Here is a 15,894-nt window from a genome sequence, read left to right as displayed (position 1 = left end):
ACAGTTCCACATTTCACCAAGGATGCTGGAATTAGAGAGAAAGGTTCTCCTGGACCCTCACACAGCTGAATTTGTAAATGGGGCAGATTAATATATCACGGTAGCTTTTCTACTATCCCAAAGGCATGCTTAAAAATATGCTATTTTTCACAAAAACCTGTAATTTCAGGGCATTTTCCTTAGGTTTTTTTTTTTCTTTCTTTGTGGGAATATTCATATGAGTCCTAACTTTGGTGGTATCTCAGCTAAAATCAAGTACAGAATGCTAAACAGGGAGAATCCAGTGTAATTCACTTCTACAACTGTAATAAAAGTAATTTAATACTGTAAAATTGTTTCCTATCACATATACAACAAATGATTCCCAAGAACGTGTCTTTGATAGCTATTTTAAATCACCATGACTTATTTTACTATGATTCACTTAAAATGAATAAAAACTATATATACTGAAATATCCCTAAATTCAAATTGTAAATCTATAGAATACATCTTTCCTATTCAAAACTGTGCAATTTCTTTATTGATACTAACATATACAAACCTGAGTAGTCGCTGCCACAAAATGTGATTCGTGCCAGAAAGCTCTGTGTGATACCTTCCAGAGCACAGTCCCGCAGGTTTGGATCGGGGACGATTCATTTTATCTAATAAGCAAAACACCCTAATGATCCCAATTCCTGATACTGGTTTACAGCTATCTGGTAGGGCTAGTGGCAAATCAGGAAGGGCCCTGCTCTCTCAGCTCAGGGTGTGAGCCACCAGCTGAGAGGGCAGCCTGTCTTCTGGGCTGAAGCTTCTGGAAGGCTGTGAGAACACTCTGCCTCTGAACTAAGAAACTAAAAACTCAGTGGTTGGGGGGCAGTGTGACGGCACTCTCTTGGGCTGATTGGAAAGGAGCCCTTTAACTCTTAAAGGTCAGCCAGCTGCTGAGGACACACAGTGACATATTACAAGAGTAAACCTTTCCTACCCTCTTCTCCAGCTCCCCAAAGCATTCAGTGTGACGTGATTGTAAACAGATAAGGATCACTCTAGTGCTGTGCGCCCACCACAGTTAGGACTGCCATTTCTTCTGGATCCCCACCCACCCCACCCAGTTTATGTACAATACATTCACCACCAACAACAGAAATTATTTTAAAAGGCAACATGAAAATTCTGTAAACTGGACCCAGCTCCAAACACAGTAATACTACGAGTAGTCCCTTCCCCAAATATATACCTGAGTTTAGCTGCTCATGAAAGTTTACACGCACCACTCCGTTCTTACGTATGTCCCTCCCCCAAGTTCTAGATGATTCTTCCCTGAACAAGAGTCTCAGGACTTGGAAAAGCCATCACTAATCCCAATTCATTTCTTCTTGATTATCAGCTATGCAAAGGTTGCCGACCCAGGACCCTGCAAACTGTGTTAGTTCTCTACGGAGTGAGCCTCGGGGGCTTCGGGATGGCTCCAGCTCCTGGTGGCATGAAATGGTGCACTGAGGGGCCCAGCAGGGCAGGAAGACAGATGGGCGACATCGTTCCCCCAGATGCTCACGTTCCAGGCTTCATGGGCAGCTATCCGCTTCCTTGGGGGGGTCACTTCTTCCTTGGACTAGCTCTGAGAAAACCAAAACAAGGATGATTTAAGTAAAATTCACATTTGTGTTAACAGTGACAAAAATTACGTAAGCCGAAGAGCTGTCCATGTTGCTCTCATCTGGGAATAGGTCCTGATTCTGTCTCACGGCCACAGGTTACTTCCAGAGAGCGAGCTGTCCAGCCAGGACCCGCCTACCGCTCAGCAGCCGTCGGACTCCTGCACCGCAGGGAACGGGAACGGAAACGCGGCTGCGGACAGGGACTCCACACAGCGGGAGGAAGAGACTAAACAGGCACCGCACGCTGACGCTCTCAGCACAGCGCCGGCACAGACACAGCCCTCGAAGGCATCTACTGTTATTTAAAAACTGATGGCCTAGTTCCTCTAAAATGAAACAGGTCGGAAGAATAAAACAGACAAAGGACTGTATCAAAATAAGATACTGGTAGCCAGTTTTGAAAAATGAGGTTTAAATGATCCCACATTGTGGGTTTCCCTAAGAACAGGAAAAAGGAACATGTGGAAATGGTGGAGAAGCTACTTCTAGAGGCCTTCTTCTCTTGACTCTCCATTGCTGAGTCAGCTGGGAGCACAGAGCCTCAGTAGCCCTTTCCCTGCCTGCCTGTAAGACATAAAGCTCTTTCCAGGAGAAGTTCTTGCATTAACAGGACACCTCAGAAGACTTTGTGGAACGGCAGTGAAGTCACGTGCAGCTGACAGGCGAGAGGCTCAGAAAGGGGCCTGGGGCGCTGACCCACCACCGGGCCTCGGCGCACACGGCTTCCCAACCAGGCACCGGGGCTGCGTCCTTCCTTCCTTCCACCGGGAGGAACAAGAGCTCTAACGTTTGGCAATTCTTACCTGATCAAGAGGAAGTGTAGGGGGCTTATGTGGCGGCAGCTCTTCCTGCGACGCTGCTGGTGCTGGGGTCTTTGGGAAGGAGGACTGTGACTGGACCGGATGGACTTGCATCCTAGAGCCACGAGAGAGGAAGTTAACCATCAGCGAGGGCTTATTAACTAGGCATCCCAGAGCCACGAGAGAGGAGGTTAACCACCAGCGAGGGCTTATTAACTAGAAAGGAAGAAAGATACTTGAATCAGGAAAATCTCAGGCAGATACTGCCTTCATTATCGGGTGATCAAACCTGGCATCCTCAACACTGGAACAAAACTGGCAGCGGCCTCCAGCTATGAGGCAGTAAGTACACGATACCGCCTGTTCAGTGTTCCTCGGCAAAGCGTTTAACCTGACTCTAAACATGAGGAAACAAGGAGAAGAATCCAGAATGTGGAAAATTACATGAGAACTGGCCTGGACTCTTTGAAAAACAAAAGAAAACAATACAATGATGGGTTGAATGTTGTAAATTAAGAGACTGAATAAAACCAAATACATGAAAATTGACTAGATCCTGGATGGGGAAAAAAAATCAAAATAAAACAAAGAAACACAGCTATAAAGGACATTTTGGGCAAAAGTGGAGAAATTAGGGCTTTATACTAGACATCCTTTTCCTTGGGTGTGATAATAGTTTGAGCTTGTGCTCCAGGTGAATGTCCTTATTCTTAGGAGATACATGCTGAAGTATTTAGGGACAAAAGGTCATAATATCTCCAACTTACTTTCCAATGATTTGAGAAAAGGCAAAGAAAAGAAATCAACATACCTAAAGAGGTGGAAAACAAATATGGCACAGTGTTAAATGGGGGAGAGGGTCGGAGTGAGGCTGTCTGGGGTTGGCACTGGGACGGGCACGCACACTGGTTCTAACTGGGATGGTACGGGTTTTATGAGTAGGCTGCATGAGTTTGAGAGATGAGGAATAAACCTGAATATGCTCCCCCATGCCGAGTCTGAGGGGCCTGTTTCACCTTGGCCAGTGTCTACCCTGAAGCCTCTGCCTACAGTTCACACACTGTGGCTATCATGTTTCCAATATCAAAATCGAACTCAAGTCATTTAAATGCCAATTCATTTTCATGAGGAAAAAAAATGACAAAGATCAAATTCCAAGACTAATACATTTCCATCAAGTCTCCCATATCAATGCTTTTCTTGGTCCTAGACCACTCCAGTTTATCTTCATTCCTAAGGCCATTTTTCTTTTTAAAACTAACATCTACTCTTTTTTTGCCCAGGAAAAAAAAATGATCGGATGCACTCTTACCCTGATGGTCTGTACATTTCCTGAAAAGGTCCCCTTATTCCACTTCCAGTGCCGAGGTGTTCCATCATTACAGCCTGAAAGTGACCCAGGCCCTCTTCCTGGCAGCGGTAGACGGGGCCCTCCTGAGAGAGGCCGTTGGGCTGGGCAGCCACTGGATGGTGCGGTGGGTGAGCAGGCACAGGGGAAGGGTACGCCCTGGGCTGGAAATGACTGGCCGGCCGCTGAGGTGTGTAAGGAGGCCCTGCTGGAAGCATCACACCGTGAGGTGGGAAAGCAGATGAACCAAAGCCCATCCCTGAACTCAGAGGTGGCGGAGGAGTTCCATAAAGATAGTCGTTGGCTGACAACGAACTCTGTTGCTTGGTAGCTGCATTATGGTTGTCCAGGTCTAAAAATTCTTTGGGACTCTCTGGCCTCTCCACAGATTCATCTAGCTTTTCTTCTTCTGGACCCGGATTCTGCCCGTCAGCTGCGACGACCTTAGCAGCCACTGCATCCATTCGGGTTGGGGAAGTTAAGGCAGCATTCAGTGTCTCACAGCCGTGTAGGTTAGCCATGGCGCTCTTATCTGAGAAGAGGGACCTTGGAGGAGGAGGCTGACTCGGCGGGGGCCCACCTGGGCTTCCCGGGGGATGGAGGTGTCTCTGCCAGTCAGAAAAGCCCTGTGGACAGGCATAATAAGGAGTTCGCTGATAGTGGTGGTAGGAAGGCTGAGGTGACGGCTGGTAGGAATACCTCATTCCTTGGGGAGGGCGGTACCGGGGAAAGACGCCAGAATGAGGGTTGTTAGAATGAAAGCCCCGAGGGGAAAAATGCTGAGGATGGGATCCTGAGGGCTTACCCCCCATCACAGGGCCCACACCTTGCAGGCCGGGGCTGATGTGGTAATGTGCAGCTGAATTGGGGTATTCCAGGCCAGGCATATACAAGGGAGGAAACTGGCTGACAGTGCCACCCATCAAACTGGGGTCTGTGTTAGGAGGCATAACTGGGTTCTGTCCTGTACACGGCACACTTTCCTGCAACGTTTTGCCTCTAGGGCAGAGTGGTTTTTCTGAACCACTACCACCAAGGCCCTTCGCCTCTGATCCACAAGTGGGTGCTTCAACAATCACCCCATTTTCAGGCAGAGCGCCTCTATTTGCCAGAGTGGAGAGGTCTCTCACACAGCCCTGGGCTGCAGGGCTGCTGTAGCTGCTCTCTGAGGGCCAGCTGTTCTTGCCCTGTGTCGCCTGACACTTGTCTCCAGAGGCTGAGGAATCCTCGGCTTCCCTTTCTTGTGGTGAGCTCTGCCTGGCACAGTTGGTGTGCAGGGGAGGCGCAGGGTGAGGTAGTTGTTTGAGGTACACCCCCTCCGAAGCACCAACGCTTGGTGGCTTCTCCTCAAGCCCAGGCAAGAGATCTGCGGCAAGAAAAATGGAGAACAAAGTAACAATTCACGAGCTGAAATGACAATACCGTCGGAGGTGGGAATGAAAAGAACATGGTAAGATGCCAGATAAGGGAGGTCAGGGCTGAGGTGGTGTGTGGCCATTCAAGCTGTGCCTGGAACATCTCAGAGTCCCTACAAGGGTCACAACGTTGAGGCCCTGGCACACGCCCTGTCATAGACCAGGAGGCAAGGCCATGTACCTCTACAGCTCCTCCTAATGTCTGCCAGAGAATGGAGATGTCCTCGCCTCCCTTTCCCTATGCTGTTACCGTCAGAGTAGTGACAGCGTGTGAGGTGACTCATGGCTCCTGAACTTCCAGTAGATCCATGTAGAATACAGCAGGCAGACATGGTTGTCACTAGAATTGCAGGCCAAGCCGGGAGGCCCTGAGCCCTGACACAACGAGCAGCCCAGGGCATGACAGCTCTCAGGAAGGCTGATCCCTGACATGAGCACCATTAGAACATAAGATTCACGGAAGCAGACACTCTGTTTTGTTCCCCACCATATCCTCGATCCCTGCACAAAATGGGGAACCAGTATTTGTTAAATGAATGAAAACACTCATCTTGTCTGAATGTCTTGAAAACAAGATACCTAAGCCATCTTTAACATATTAGAGAAATTTAGTAAACCCAATGAAATTAATTTACCAATTAACTAATCCTTTACCTTTTATATCAATTCGTAAATATGGTCTTATTATTGTATTATCTTTCTAGTAGAACAGAGTTACTGCCCAGATGTGATCAAAATATAATTCTGGTACTAGGTCTTAAGGACAAGGTTAAGGATTCACAACGATTTGTAAAAGATCGACTAGGACCCCAGGCTGCTGATGAAATAAAGATTAAAGGTGCCAGCTGTATAATGAACATTAAAACCTGCACTTTTTATTATTCAGTCAACATAAAACATGGCAACTAACAAACAGATTTTTTCATCAGTTGAACTATTCTAAAGCTTCAAATTCCAGACACCGTTTGAAATTAGTATTAAAAAATTCTGTTGGAGCTGGTACTCATTCATTAGGCCTTTCCTCAACAGAAACTCTAAGACACTTCAGCTCTAGGCCTATGTGGAATCTTCATCCTTTCTATAAAAGTCCAGTCAGTCTCTCTTCTTCAGTCGTGTGCTGAAAAATTACAAGCAATACACGCTAGACATCTGTCCTAGAATTAAGCACTGACCACCCCCAGGTTCTTCTCATCTTTCTCCTCCAGTTGCAGGTTCACTCTCTTAAATGGTATTTCTAAGGAATTCCTTCAAGATTTGCTAGATCTCATAGTTTCTCATTCTTAGTAGATATTGATATGTTTCCAAGGAATAAAAGGATATAAGTAAGACTTTAGGTAAAATACTGAAAACTTATTTCATAATGGTAACTTTCAAGACAGGAAATTTTGAAGGCAGTTTGATGAGACAGGGGTAAGAACTTGGATGCTGGATCCAGTCTGTCTGGGTTCAAATCTCAGTTCCAGCACTTACTAAGTCCATGTGGGGAAAATTAATCAAGTATCTTTGTGTCTTGGCTAATAAAGTAAGTGTAGCTATCACAAAGGCTCGTTTCAAAAATTAAATGGATTAATGTACACAAAAGGCTCAAAGAGTGCCTGGCACAGTAAGTCCTACATCGGAGTAGCGATTACCATCACCAGAAGGCCTTCTGGATATTTGGACCAATATCCACCATGATTGGAACCCAGAGTAGTTCAAGAAAAATAGGCTGGAAACAATTTCACATTTGGTTTAATAATGTGTAAAAAGCTTATTCAAGAATTAACAGCTTAAAGGGCCAGATGTCACATAAAAGTGGTGGTGTTAATTACCTCGGTCGTTCTCAGGCTCTTGTGTTTCACTGGTATCCTGTGTCCTCCCTGCGTTCCCCAAGGCAGGCTTGGGGGCTGACACACTAACTGATGCCGAGTGAGCTATCTGTGGGAAAGGGCCAGGAACGTGGTGGGGCGTGGGCTGTCGGGGGTGGTAAGGCACACCTGGCGGGCACACACGGGACGACAGCTGCTGCATGGCGATCATCTCCGGGCTGTCCATCATGGAGTCCCCGCCTTGCGCCCCTCGCAGCACCTGGGGGGGAGCTCCAAACAGAGGACTTGGTGTGAGAGGTGGCTGTAACCGATGTCCACCAGATTTACAGGGTGTTCGCATATACCCTGAAGAAGGAACTCCATGAGGTAGAAAACTTGATTGTTCAGTCCACTGGTTTGGGGGAAGAGGTGGTCTCATCATTCGGGAATCCATCATGTGACCAAGAGTGCGAGGCTGGTGAGATGGCCCTGGCACCATGGGGGGCTTCTCATCTGGCCCTAAGGGTCCAGGGTTTGCAGCACCATGACTCCCATTCCAGACAGCAGGGTGCACTCGATTCAGGTATTTGTAGGATCGGTACACGTGGCTGGTAGGAATTTCTGAGCTTTCAGGAAAGTCTGGGGGTCGGGCTGGAACCCCTCCATGCCTGGGAGGAATAAATCCTGGCTGGAATTGAGTTGGGGGATATGTATTTCCATCCTGACTGGGGCCACTCATCTGCCCAAGAGGCAAGGATCCAGGGTGTGACCCCATGGTAGGGAGGTGTGCCAGCCCCCCACGCACTTGCTTCTCTTCAGGTGTGCCTAGCCTGGGTCCTTGGTGGTTCATTCCAACTGGAGGCTGGCAACAAGAGAAGAGAAGACAGCAACATTCAGCACACAGAAGAAGGTTTACCTTGTGCTGTGCTCCATCTATAGTAACAGGCTCTACAGACTAAGAGATGATGAATAGTAACCCGGAAATAGATTATTTCTGAAACGTACCTGTGAAGCCCTGTGTACCTGCCCCTTCTGAGCAGGCTGCTTACCTGCATGGCAAAAGGCTGATGCTGTACAGGCTCCCCGGGCTGTGGCTCTGGGACTCTAGAGGACACATATAAGTTGGCAGGATCTGATCCTCGAACAGGGCCAAATGTGCCCGGTACTGCTGGTCTCTGTGCGGTATCGAGCAGAGGCGAGGAGGAGGCAAGAAAAGAAAGCAGACAGGAAGAAAATAAGGACTTTGCTGAAGGAACGTACACAGACCACTAACACTGCACAGAGTGCCAAGAAAGGGAGGGCTGCTCGCACCTGGGCTCACCTGGATCAGGAGTAACTCCTGCCCCCAAAGCAACCTCCCTCTCCAGGAGAGACAAACTGGTGGTGCCTGTCGTTACTGCCCCCTTCCTGCCAAGAGCCTTCTGAGACAGTCTTTTCCCCTCATTGCCCTCCATCATGACATTTTAATACCACAGATATGCTGCATGTCTTCTGTAGTGTATGCATCTCTGTGCTTCATACATAAAAAGACTGAGATTTTTTTGTATCCCATGTTTTGCCCACATTGAGAATGAGTCATTCAAATGACTGAGAGAAAGGAAGATTTAAAATAAAGGAAGGTGCTATTTGGGCAGCACAGGTACTAAAACTGGAACGACAGAAGAATAGCATGGCCCCTGTGCAAAGATGACACGCAAATTTGTGAAGCATTCCTTATTTTTAAATATATGGTAATGGAAGGAGCACTGACTCTGGGTGGTGAACACACAATGCGATACACAGACGATGTATTATAGAAATGTACACTTGAAACCTATATAATTTTACTAACCATTGTCACCCCAATAAATTTAATAAATAAGAAAATAAAGGAAGAATAAAGGAAGGGCAGATGAGGGGAGGTAAAAATCATCCATATACAGAAGCATTATTACAGAAGAGAAGCCACCTAAAAAGACTTTCCCTTCCTTTGAATTCACCCAGTAGGAGAAACCTGAGCAGGATGTCAGCTATTCCTTACCACCGGGTTTAAAAGGGGAGCCTGGTGGGGCATCCCCCCGTAATGCAGGGGACGCGGAAGGCCTCTGCCGTTCGACGTGCCCGCCTCCTGAGGGGGCTGCCCGGAGCTGCTGCTCTGCTCATCCCCAGCAGAGGAAACGCGGCGAGCAGGCGGCAAGGACTTCCCTCCATTCTCCACGGGCTGCTGTTTCCGGCCGGGCCCTTCCGAGTCCCTGGAGCGCGTCCAAACATGGCTTCCACCACTTCGCCCAGCCCGACTCCGTCTCTTCTCCCGCTTTTCATCCTCTCTGATCCAAAATTCTTCATCTGTGTCTCCATCTTCACCAGGAAAATGCTTCATCATCGCCCGATGGAAACACCTCTCTAAATTATCTGACATCTTGGTATACTCTATAGGAAGATACAAGGATTGAGCTCCAGTATAGCTTTTATGGGCTACAAAAGACAACTCTCCTACTACTAAACAAAAGATGCTACTGGGGTGAACTCTAAGTTTAACTCAACTTTTACTATGTTGAAGAGCTATGCACACAAGATGAAGACGTGGTTTCTGTCCTATGAAGCTCCAGACTGTAAGGTTGGGACCATTACCCTAAACCAGTAAAAATTTAATTTACTTGCAGAAGTATTAATCACTGAATCTGCTTAGGTGTTAAACTAAGGCATCCTAAGCTAACGCATCAATGACTCCAAGTTTCTCCACCTGGAGTCATATACTTGTATGCTTTATTCTGAGAGCTACTCAGGTATGCTTCTCAAGGTGACCTAAGAATCAGCCCTGTCTAGCTCAGTCTTGTCAGTGGTTAGCTGTGTTATGGTGGCACAGTACAGACTGGGCCCAGACTGGTCTGTAGGATAATGAGAAAGAGCATGAGCCCAGGTGGCCACATGCTGCACGCTCCTGGTGTGGGGGTCAGGACAGAGTTCCTGGCATATACTGTGTAAGCGGTTACAATGGACAACCTCACTGCTTTCAATACACATCCTTTTCATAGTCCTGAAGAAAGGTCTGAACCACTGGAACATGTATTTCTTAAAGAGAAGGCGTTTTATTCTTGGTTAAAATGGTCCCGCCAATGTGCATCCAGAACAAAACCCTCCTAACTTACCACTACTTTCCCCATTATACTTTCGACAATTCCTGAACATAGTCTTCATGTCATTTACAAATTCCTCCTTGGTGCAGTATAAACCTCCATTTAATTTCTTCTCCATGCTTGAAATATCCATGGGGACCTAAAACAGGATACACTTAATTGCAATGTGCTAGGAGCAAAGGGATCATGCTTTCTGAGCTGCTCGAAAGCCTGCTGTACATCCAGTGACACTGACTCTCAAGGACAAGAGATGAACTTACACAAAACAAAAAACAACAACAAAAAGCAAGAGAGAAAGATGCCATGGCAGGTGTAACTGCACGGTAGGTATAACTACCTTAATAATCTGGTAGTAGTTTGGGGCATACGATTCATCCACAGGTTCCAAAAAGGGCCAGGAGTCCTTATGAGCCTTCACCACATCTAGAACTGAGAGCCAGAGAAGAGAGCTTAACACACTCTCTTAGCAATACTTTCATCAGAAACAAAACATTGAGAATGGAAACTGACCTTTATACATGGCAGTGAAATCATCGTCCAACTCAAAGCTGTAAATCACACGAAAAGTAAGAAATTAACAGTAATTTTGATGTCTATAACACTGAGAACACTTCAAAAAATAATTATGAAGATGAGGTTTAGCACACTTTAGCAAAAAAGGGAACATTCTTCTCATCTATAAAATGATGGGGTGGGATGGCTTAGATGATCAAGAACTCAATTTATGATCCTGTAACGTTAGTTAATAACACATTCTTTCCCAGGTTTTATTCCCAGGTTTTATTTTACTCTGATGAATATTTTTGTGATATAAGTGATAATAATCCAAAATAGCATATAGTAGAATGAGAAGCTCATGAATACTGAATATTACCTACCATACAAGGTTGTTTTAAGGATGAAATGAGAAAGTGCTTACTAGTAGCACAATACTTAAAGGCGTAATAAATGCTACAGTTTGCTACTGTTACTATCACTGAATACTCACAGGTCTTTAGTCTTTTTTTCTTCCCTCATGGGGGAATTCGGGTCCAGATGGGAAAGCTCTGGGGGTAGCTCCTTCCCTTGGGCCAGCAGCCATGCCCTTTCTTCCCTGAGCTTTCTCCTCTTAGCTCGATCTACAATGAATACAAAGCATGATGGAACAAGTGAGTTAGGTAGTCTCTACCTGATTCAATGTCCTTAATCATTGTTGAGAGAAGAAAGTACTATCTTCAAATTACTTGTGCTTCCTTCGCCATCCTCTTTTGAGTAAGCAGGATGCCTCTATGGATGGAATGCTTTGTGAAAAATAAAAACAGTAGAATTGTTTCCTCTTAGTCACACGGAGTTCAAGTTGGGGGATGTGGGTGGTAGGGCAGGTACACAGATGGGGGACAGGAAAGAGTAAGGCTGGAAAAAAATGGAATTCGAAGAAAAAAGAAAACAACAGAAGAGTGAATGAGAATTATCCTTTTTTGACTACGGGAGGCCTTTCCTATCTTTCTCTCTCAAAAAAGCAACACACATTTTTAGGACCAGACTCTCCCTGCAAACACAGAATTTTACAGCACGTCCAAGCTCACTGGGTTTGGCATTTACAAAGAAAGGTACCCACACACATGCACCGTCTTTGCTCTCCACCCCACCCCCACATCGCAGCCAGCCTCTACCAAGCCAGTAGCTGGAACAAGGGAAAGACGCCAGCTGGAATTGGCAAGGATCTGAAAGGCAGGGATGACTTTTTTCTGGCTCACAGTCACACCCATGAGAAACTCACCAGCCATTCCACTACTACCCTGATGGACCTCACTGCCAGCAGGGAACAGGAAGGTCAGGAGTAGATAAAGGGCAGGGAGGTGAACAGGAAGGTCAGGGAGATAAAGGGCTGTCAGATAGCAAGACACAAAAATGGACGGGAGAGGCCAGGACAGAACTTGTTTCCTTCCAAGGGATAGGCCCATGTCTGCTTCCATTGCTAAGAACATGATTCTGCAGTGTTTTCCCCATCAAGTTCCCTTGGATCTGTTGTACATTATTTACATTTATAAATTTAGAGTAATCTATATCTGCTTTAATCAATCAAAGGAACTCTGCGATTAACAACTTTTTAAATTTTTTTTTTAAATTGGGGAATATTAGGGAACAGTGTGTTTCTCCAGGGCCCATCAGCTCCAAGTCAAGTCATGGTCCTTTTCAATCCAGTTGTGGAGGGCGCAGCTCAGCTCCAAGTCCAGTCGCCATTTTCAATCTTAGTTGCTGCAGGGGGAGCAGCCCAGCATCCCATGTAGGAATTGAACCGGCAGCCTTATCGTTAAGAGCTCTGCTCTAACCAACTGAGCCATCCGGTCGCCCCTCAATTTTTTTTAAAGAGAACCACTTCAAGCTTAAAGAAAAGTGTAATTAAATATCCATGTATCTACCAAACTGTCAAAGCTTAACACTTCCCCTTTAACTTTTAATACAGTATTTCACAGCTTAATAATCCATTTTCTTGTCGACTGTAAATTTTTACATTTTGTAAACATGAAGACCACTCTTTTGGCATGTTTCTTTGTGTACAGGTGTGAAAGACCTCTAGGATACAAAGCCAGCAGTGGACTTGCCAGACAGAGAGGTACATGTATGTTAACTTCATGAAACATCATCAAAATCCTTCCCAAAGGGCTATAGCTATTCTTTCAATAATGAATTCAGTTACCTCCCTCTCACTTGGACTGATAAAACATTAGCATTTTGCCTAACGGATGGGTATGACACGTAATTCTGATGATTCCATTTTCATTTTTCTGACTGGAGTGATAATAAACAGATTTTCAGTTTATTGGCCATTTAGCATCATCTTCTGTGAATTTCCTGTTACACATACTTTGCCTTTTTTTCTTGTGGGCTTTGGATTTCTTAACGATTTGGAGAAGTGCTTTAAATGTTTGTTGATTACATGTTAAAATTGTCTTTTTCTACTCTATGGTTTGTCTTTTCAATTTGTTTAAGGTGTTTCTGCCATATTGTTTTTCAACAATTAACGTAGTCAAATTTATCCATCTCTTTCCCCTTCTAGTTTGAACTCTTTGTACTTAAACATTCTTTTATCTCGATATTTATGATATTCACTTATATTTTCTTCAAAAAGATTTTGGCATTTAGTCTATCTAGGACTCATTTGAGAAGAGGTATCTATCATTTCCCCACATCAGTAAGCCGTTGTACTGATACCAATACTGGAGAACCCACATGCCCCCCGGGGTCTGTTTCTAGTTTACTGCTCTCATCATCTGTCTCTATGGCAATACCATGATCTCACTCACCATAGCTTTTATTTTGTTATCTGGTAGGATGAGTTTGCCTACCATGTTCTTTTTGGAAATTACCTTAGCTATAGCTTGTCTTCTGCTCTTCTGAATGAATTTTAGGAACACAAAATGATTTATTAGCAAATACTGAGTCAGGGTCAAACTTTCCCACATGTTCAATACTTTTTTTAAAAGTTGGTTTGTTCAAATCAAATCCAAAAAGGTCCATATACTGTACGTGATTGATATGTCTCTTACATCTAGTTGAATTTCTAACAGTATCCCCTCCAATTTCTTTGTTGGAGAAACTTGATCATTTTGTTTGTGCAGAATTTCCCGCATTAGGATTTAGCTGATAGCATCTTCACAGTGGCACTGATGTGTTCTACCCCTTGAATTTCCTGTAAAACTGGCTGTTCTATCCAGAGGCTTCGATCAGACAAACAGTTTGATGTTCTGGCAATATTATTTCACAGATGACGCTGTGCACTTTCTTTTTCATCACATTAGGAGACACTTATTAGGAGACACTTATCTATCTTTTTGTGATGCTGAGTTTCATTAGTGTCTTTCACCTAAGGATTAACCAGATCTCCAAGACAAAATTAAGCTGCAGAGAACATTATTTGTGTGACTATTTTCTCAGTAATTTCAAGGTGTACCTCTAAAGATGCATAGGAGAGAATTCATTGCATGCATGCAATGGATGCTATAGGACACGGATTTGCAAAACGGCCAACTACAGCATGAAGGGCAACTAGCCAACTGCTTTTGTAATAATAAAGTTTTATGGGAGCACAACCCTGTATAGTCTCCGAGTCTAAAATATTTATTATCTGGCCCTTTACAGAAGTTAGCAGATCTCTACTTTAGGGCATTAGGGGTTAATTAAGTCTCCCTTGGTTGAGGAAAGCTTTGCCTAGATCCACTTTTTCGTCACTTGTTATGCTAATTATATTATTCCCGCTACATTCAGTAACCAAATTCTTTTCTTCATCAGTTATTTGCATATTCTGAAATACTGTCTGTAAAGAGGATTCTTTTCTTTTCTTCTTGATTCTTTTCTTCTATCTTACCAATTTTTAGAATAGCAAGTTATCCCATTACACTCTTAAGGTGATCACTGACTTTTAAAACATACTATCATTATGAGCTCATCAATTTTTGTACTTATTTGATGTTTTTTTGAAACCTATTGAGGTTTTTTGTTTGTTTTGTTTTTTCAATGCTTAAAATGTCCCATTTTGGCCAGCGAGAGTCACTTCCAGTTGGCTTCTGTATTTTTGGAGAGAACTTCCAGGAGTCTTGGATGCTTCCTTGCTTTCTGTTATAAAACAGTGAGTATTTTCACTGCTATAGTACTGCAATCAGTCATTTCTCCAAAGAGTCTTGGTTCCTCTGGAGGGAAATTATGTTTCGAGACCACCATCTGAATGTTGGAAATTCTCCTCGCTACTGGATCATGCTATCTTTTAAAAAATTATTCATGTTGATATTTGCAAACCGATAATGAATCCAGCTACCTGGCTTAATTTTTATTAGCTATAATGGTTTCTTGACTGTTCCTTGGAGTTGTAAATCATACATTCTCTAAATATATATACATATATACATACATTTTTTCCTTTCTATATAACAAAGGCTTATAAAACAATACAATGTGGAACAGAAGCAACGAGAGGAAATCCTTGCTTTCTTCTGAACTCTGAAAGGGAGTAGTTCTTTTGTCTTCCCATTAAATCGAATGTCTACTTAGATTTTTCTTGTAGATATTGATTAAGGAAGCTGCCTTCTATTCTAAGTTTTCAGAGGTTGCCACTATCTAAGGGATGCTAGGTAGGAACTGCCCTCAAGCCTTTGGAGAGTGTGGCCTTGTCAACACCTAGATTTCAGGATTCGAGTCTCCAGAACAGTGAGTAAATTTCACCTAGTTTTGGTCATTTGTTATGGCAACTCTAGGAAACTAATCTAGGAAACTAATACAGAATCCAATCCCATTTTCTCCTGAATCTTATTGTTGCTTCTGAGAAGTCTGCTATCACTGTTAAAGAACATCCTCTAAGGAAATGTCTTTTCCAAGCTGGTTATTTAAAATTCGGTAGCCATATGTTTTGTAATTCAGTACCATGTGTCTCTATGTAATTTATTTCTTCCAGTTCACATCTGTTCTTGCTTTCTAAATGTGAGGATTTGTTTTTCATCTAATCAAGAAAATTCTCAACCATTATGTGTGATTATTTTCTCTCAATTCTTTCCATTTCAGAACTTACAGTAGACACATATTAGATCTTTCACGCTATACCCCACCCAAGTCCATTATTAAGCTATTTCTGTCATCTCCAAATCCATCCATTTTCTGCCAGCTTTATAGATTCTGTCAGAAGGGGATACCAGGAGAGCAAGAGGCAGGATGAGGGGAGAAGGGATTTCTGTCCTTGTTTGCTTGCTGTTAGCTGGTCAACACCATGGCAGCACTACCAGTCTTCATCTGGGGGGATGCAGTGGGCTCC

At 44.1% G+C, this 15,894-nt stretch overlaps 1 protein-coding gene and 1 non-coding gene across 3 annotated transcripts in view; one reads left to right on the top strand and one right to left on the bottom strand.

Annotated features, from left to right (window-relative positions):
* Nucleotides 1-1,111: 1,111 nt before the first annotated feature.
* LOC117029067 (cat eye syndrome critical region protein 2) overlaps nt 1,112-15,894 on the bottom strand; it is a 154,202-nt gene continuing 139,419 nt past the window's right edge. Inside the window, exons 9-18 of one of the 2 annotated variants that reach the window (XM_033118050.1) lie at nt 11,101-11,230; nt 10,623-10,660; nt 10,450-10,541; nt 10,125-10,251; nt 9,017-9,405; nt 8,046-8,171; nt 7,021-7,858; nt 3,759-5,160; nt 2,450-2,561; nt 1,112-1,606 (exon numbers count right to left, since the gene is read on the bottom strand). In XM_033118050.1, coding sequence (XP_032973941.1) covers nt 1,601-1,606; nt 2,450-2,561; nt 3,759-5,160; nt 7,021-7,858; nt 8,046-8,171; nt 9,017-9,405; nt 10,125-10,251; nt 10,450-10,541; nt 10,623-10,660; nt 11,101-11,230 — 3,260 coding nt within the window. In that variant the 3' untranslated portion in view covers nt 1,112-1,600. The remainder of the gene's footprint in view (nt 1,607-2,449; nt 2,562-3,758; nt 5,161-7,020; nt 7,859-8,045; nt 8,172-9,016; nt 9,406-10,124; nt 10,252-10,449; nt 10,542-10,622; nt 10,661-11,100; nt 11,231-15,894) is intronic. The other variant, XM_033118051.1, reaches the window with a different exon arrangement.
* On the top strand, nt 8,616-8,717 carry LOC117029537 (U6 spliceosomal RNA). Its single transcript, XR_004424273.1, has one exon. It is a non-coding gene; the product is annotated as a U6 spliceosomal RNA (small nuclear RNA).

Source organism: Rhinolophus ferrumequinum, chromosome 10 (assembly GCF_004115265.2).
Source record: "Rhinolophus ferrumequinum isolate MPI-CBG mRhiFer1 chromosome 10, mRhiFer1_v1.p, whole genome shotgun sequence".
NCBI lineage: Eukaryota > Metazoa > Chordata > Mammalia > Chiroptera > Rhinolophidae > Rhinolophus > Rhinolophus ferrumequinum.
The sequence above is the reverse complement of the archived record's forward strand: the minus strand, read 5'-3'. Positions and strand labels throughout refer to the sequence as shown.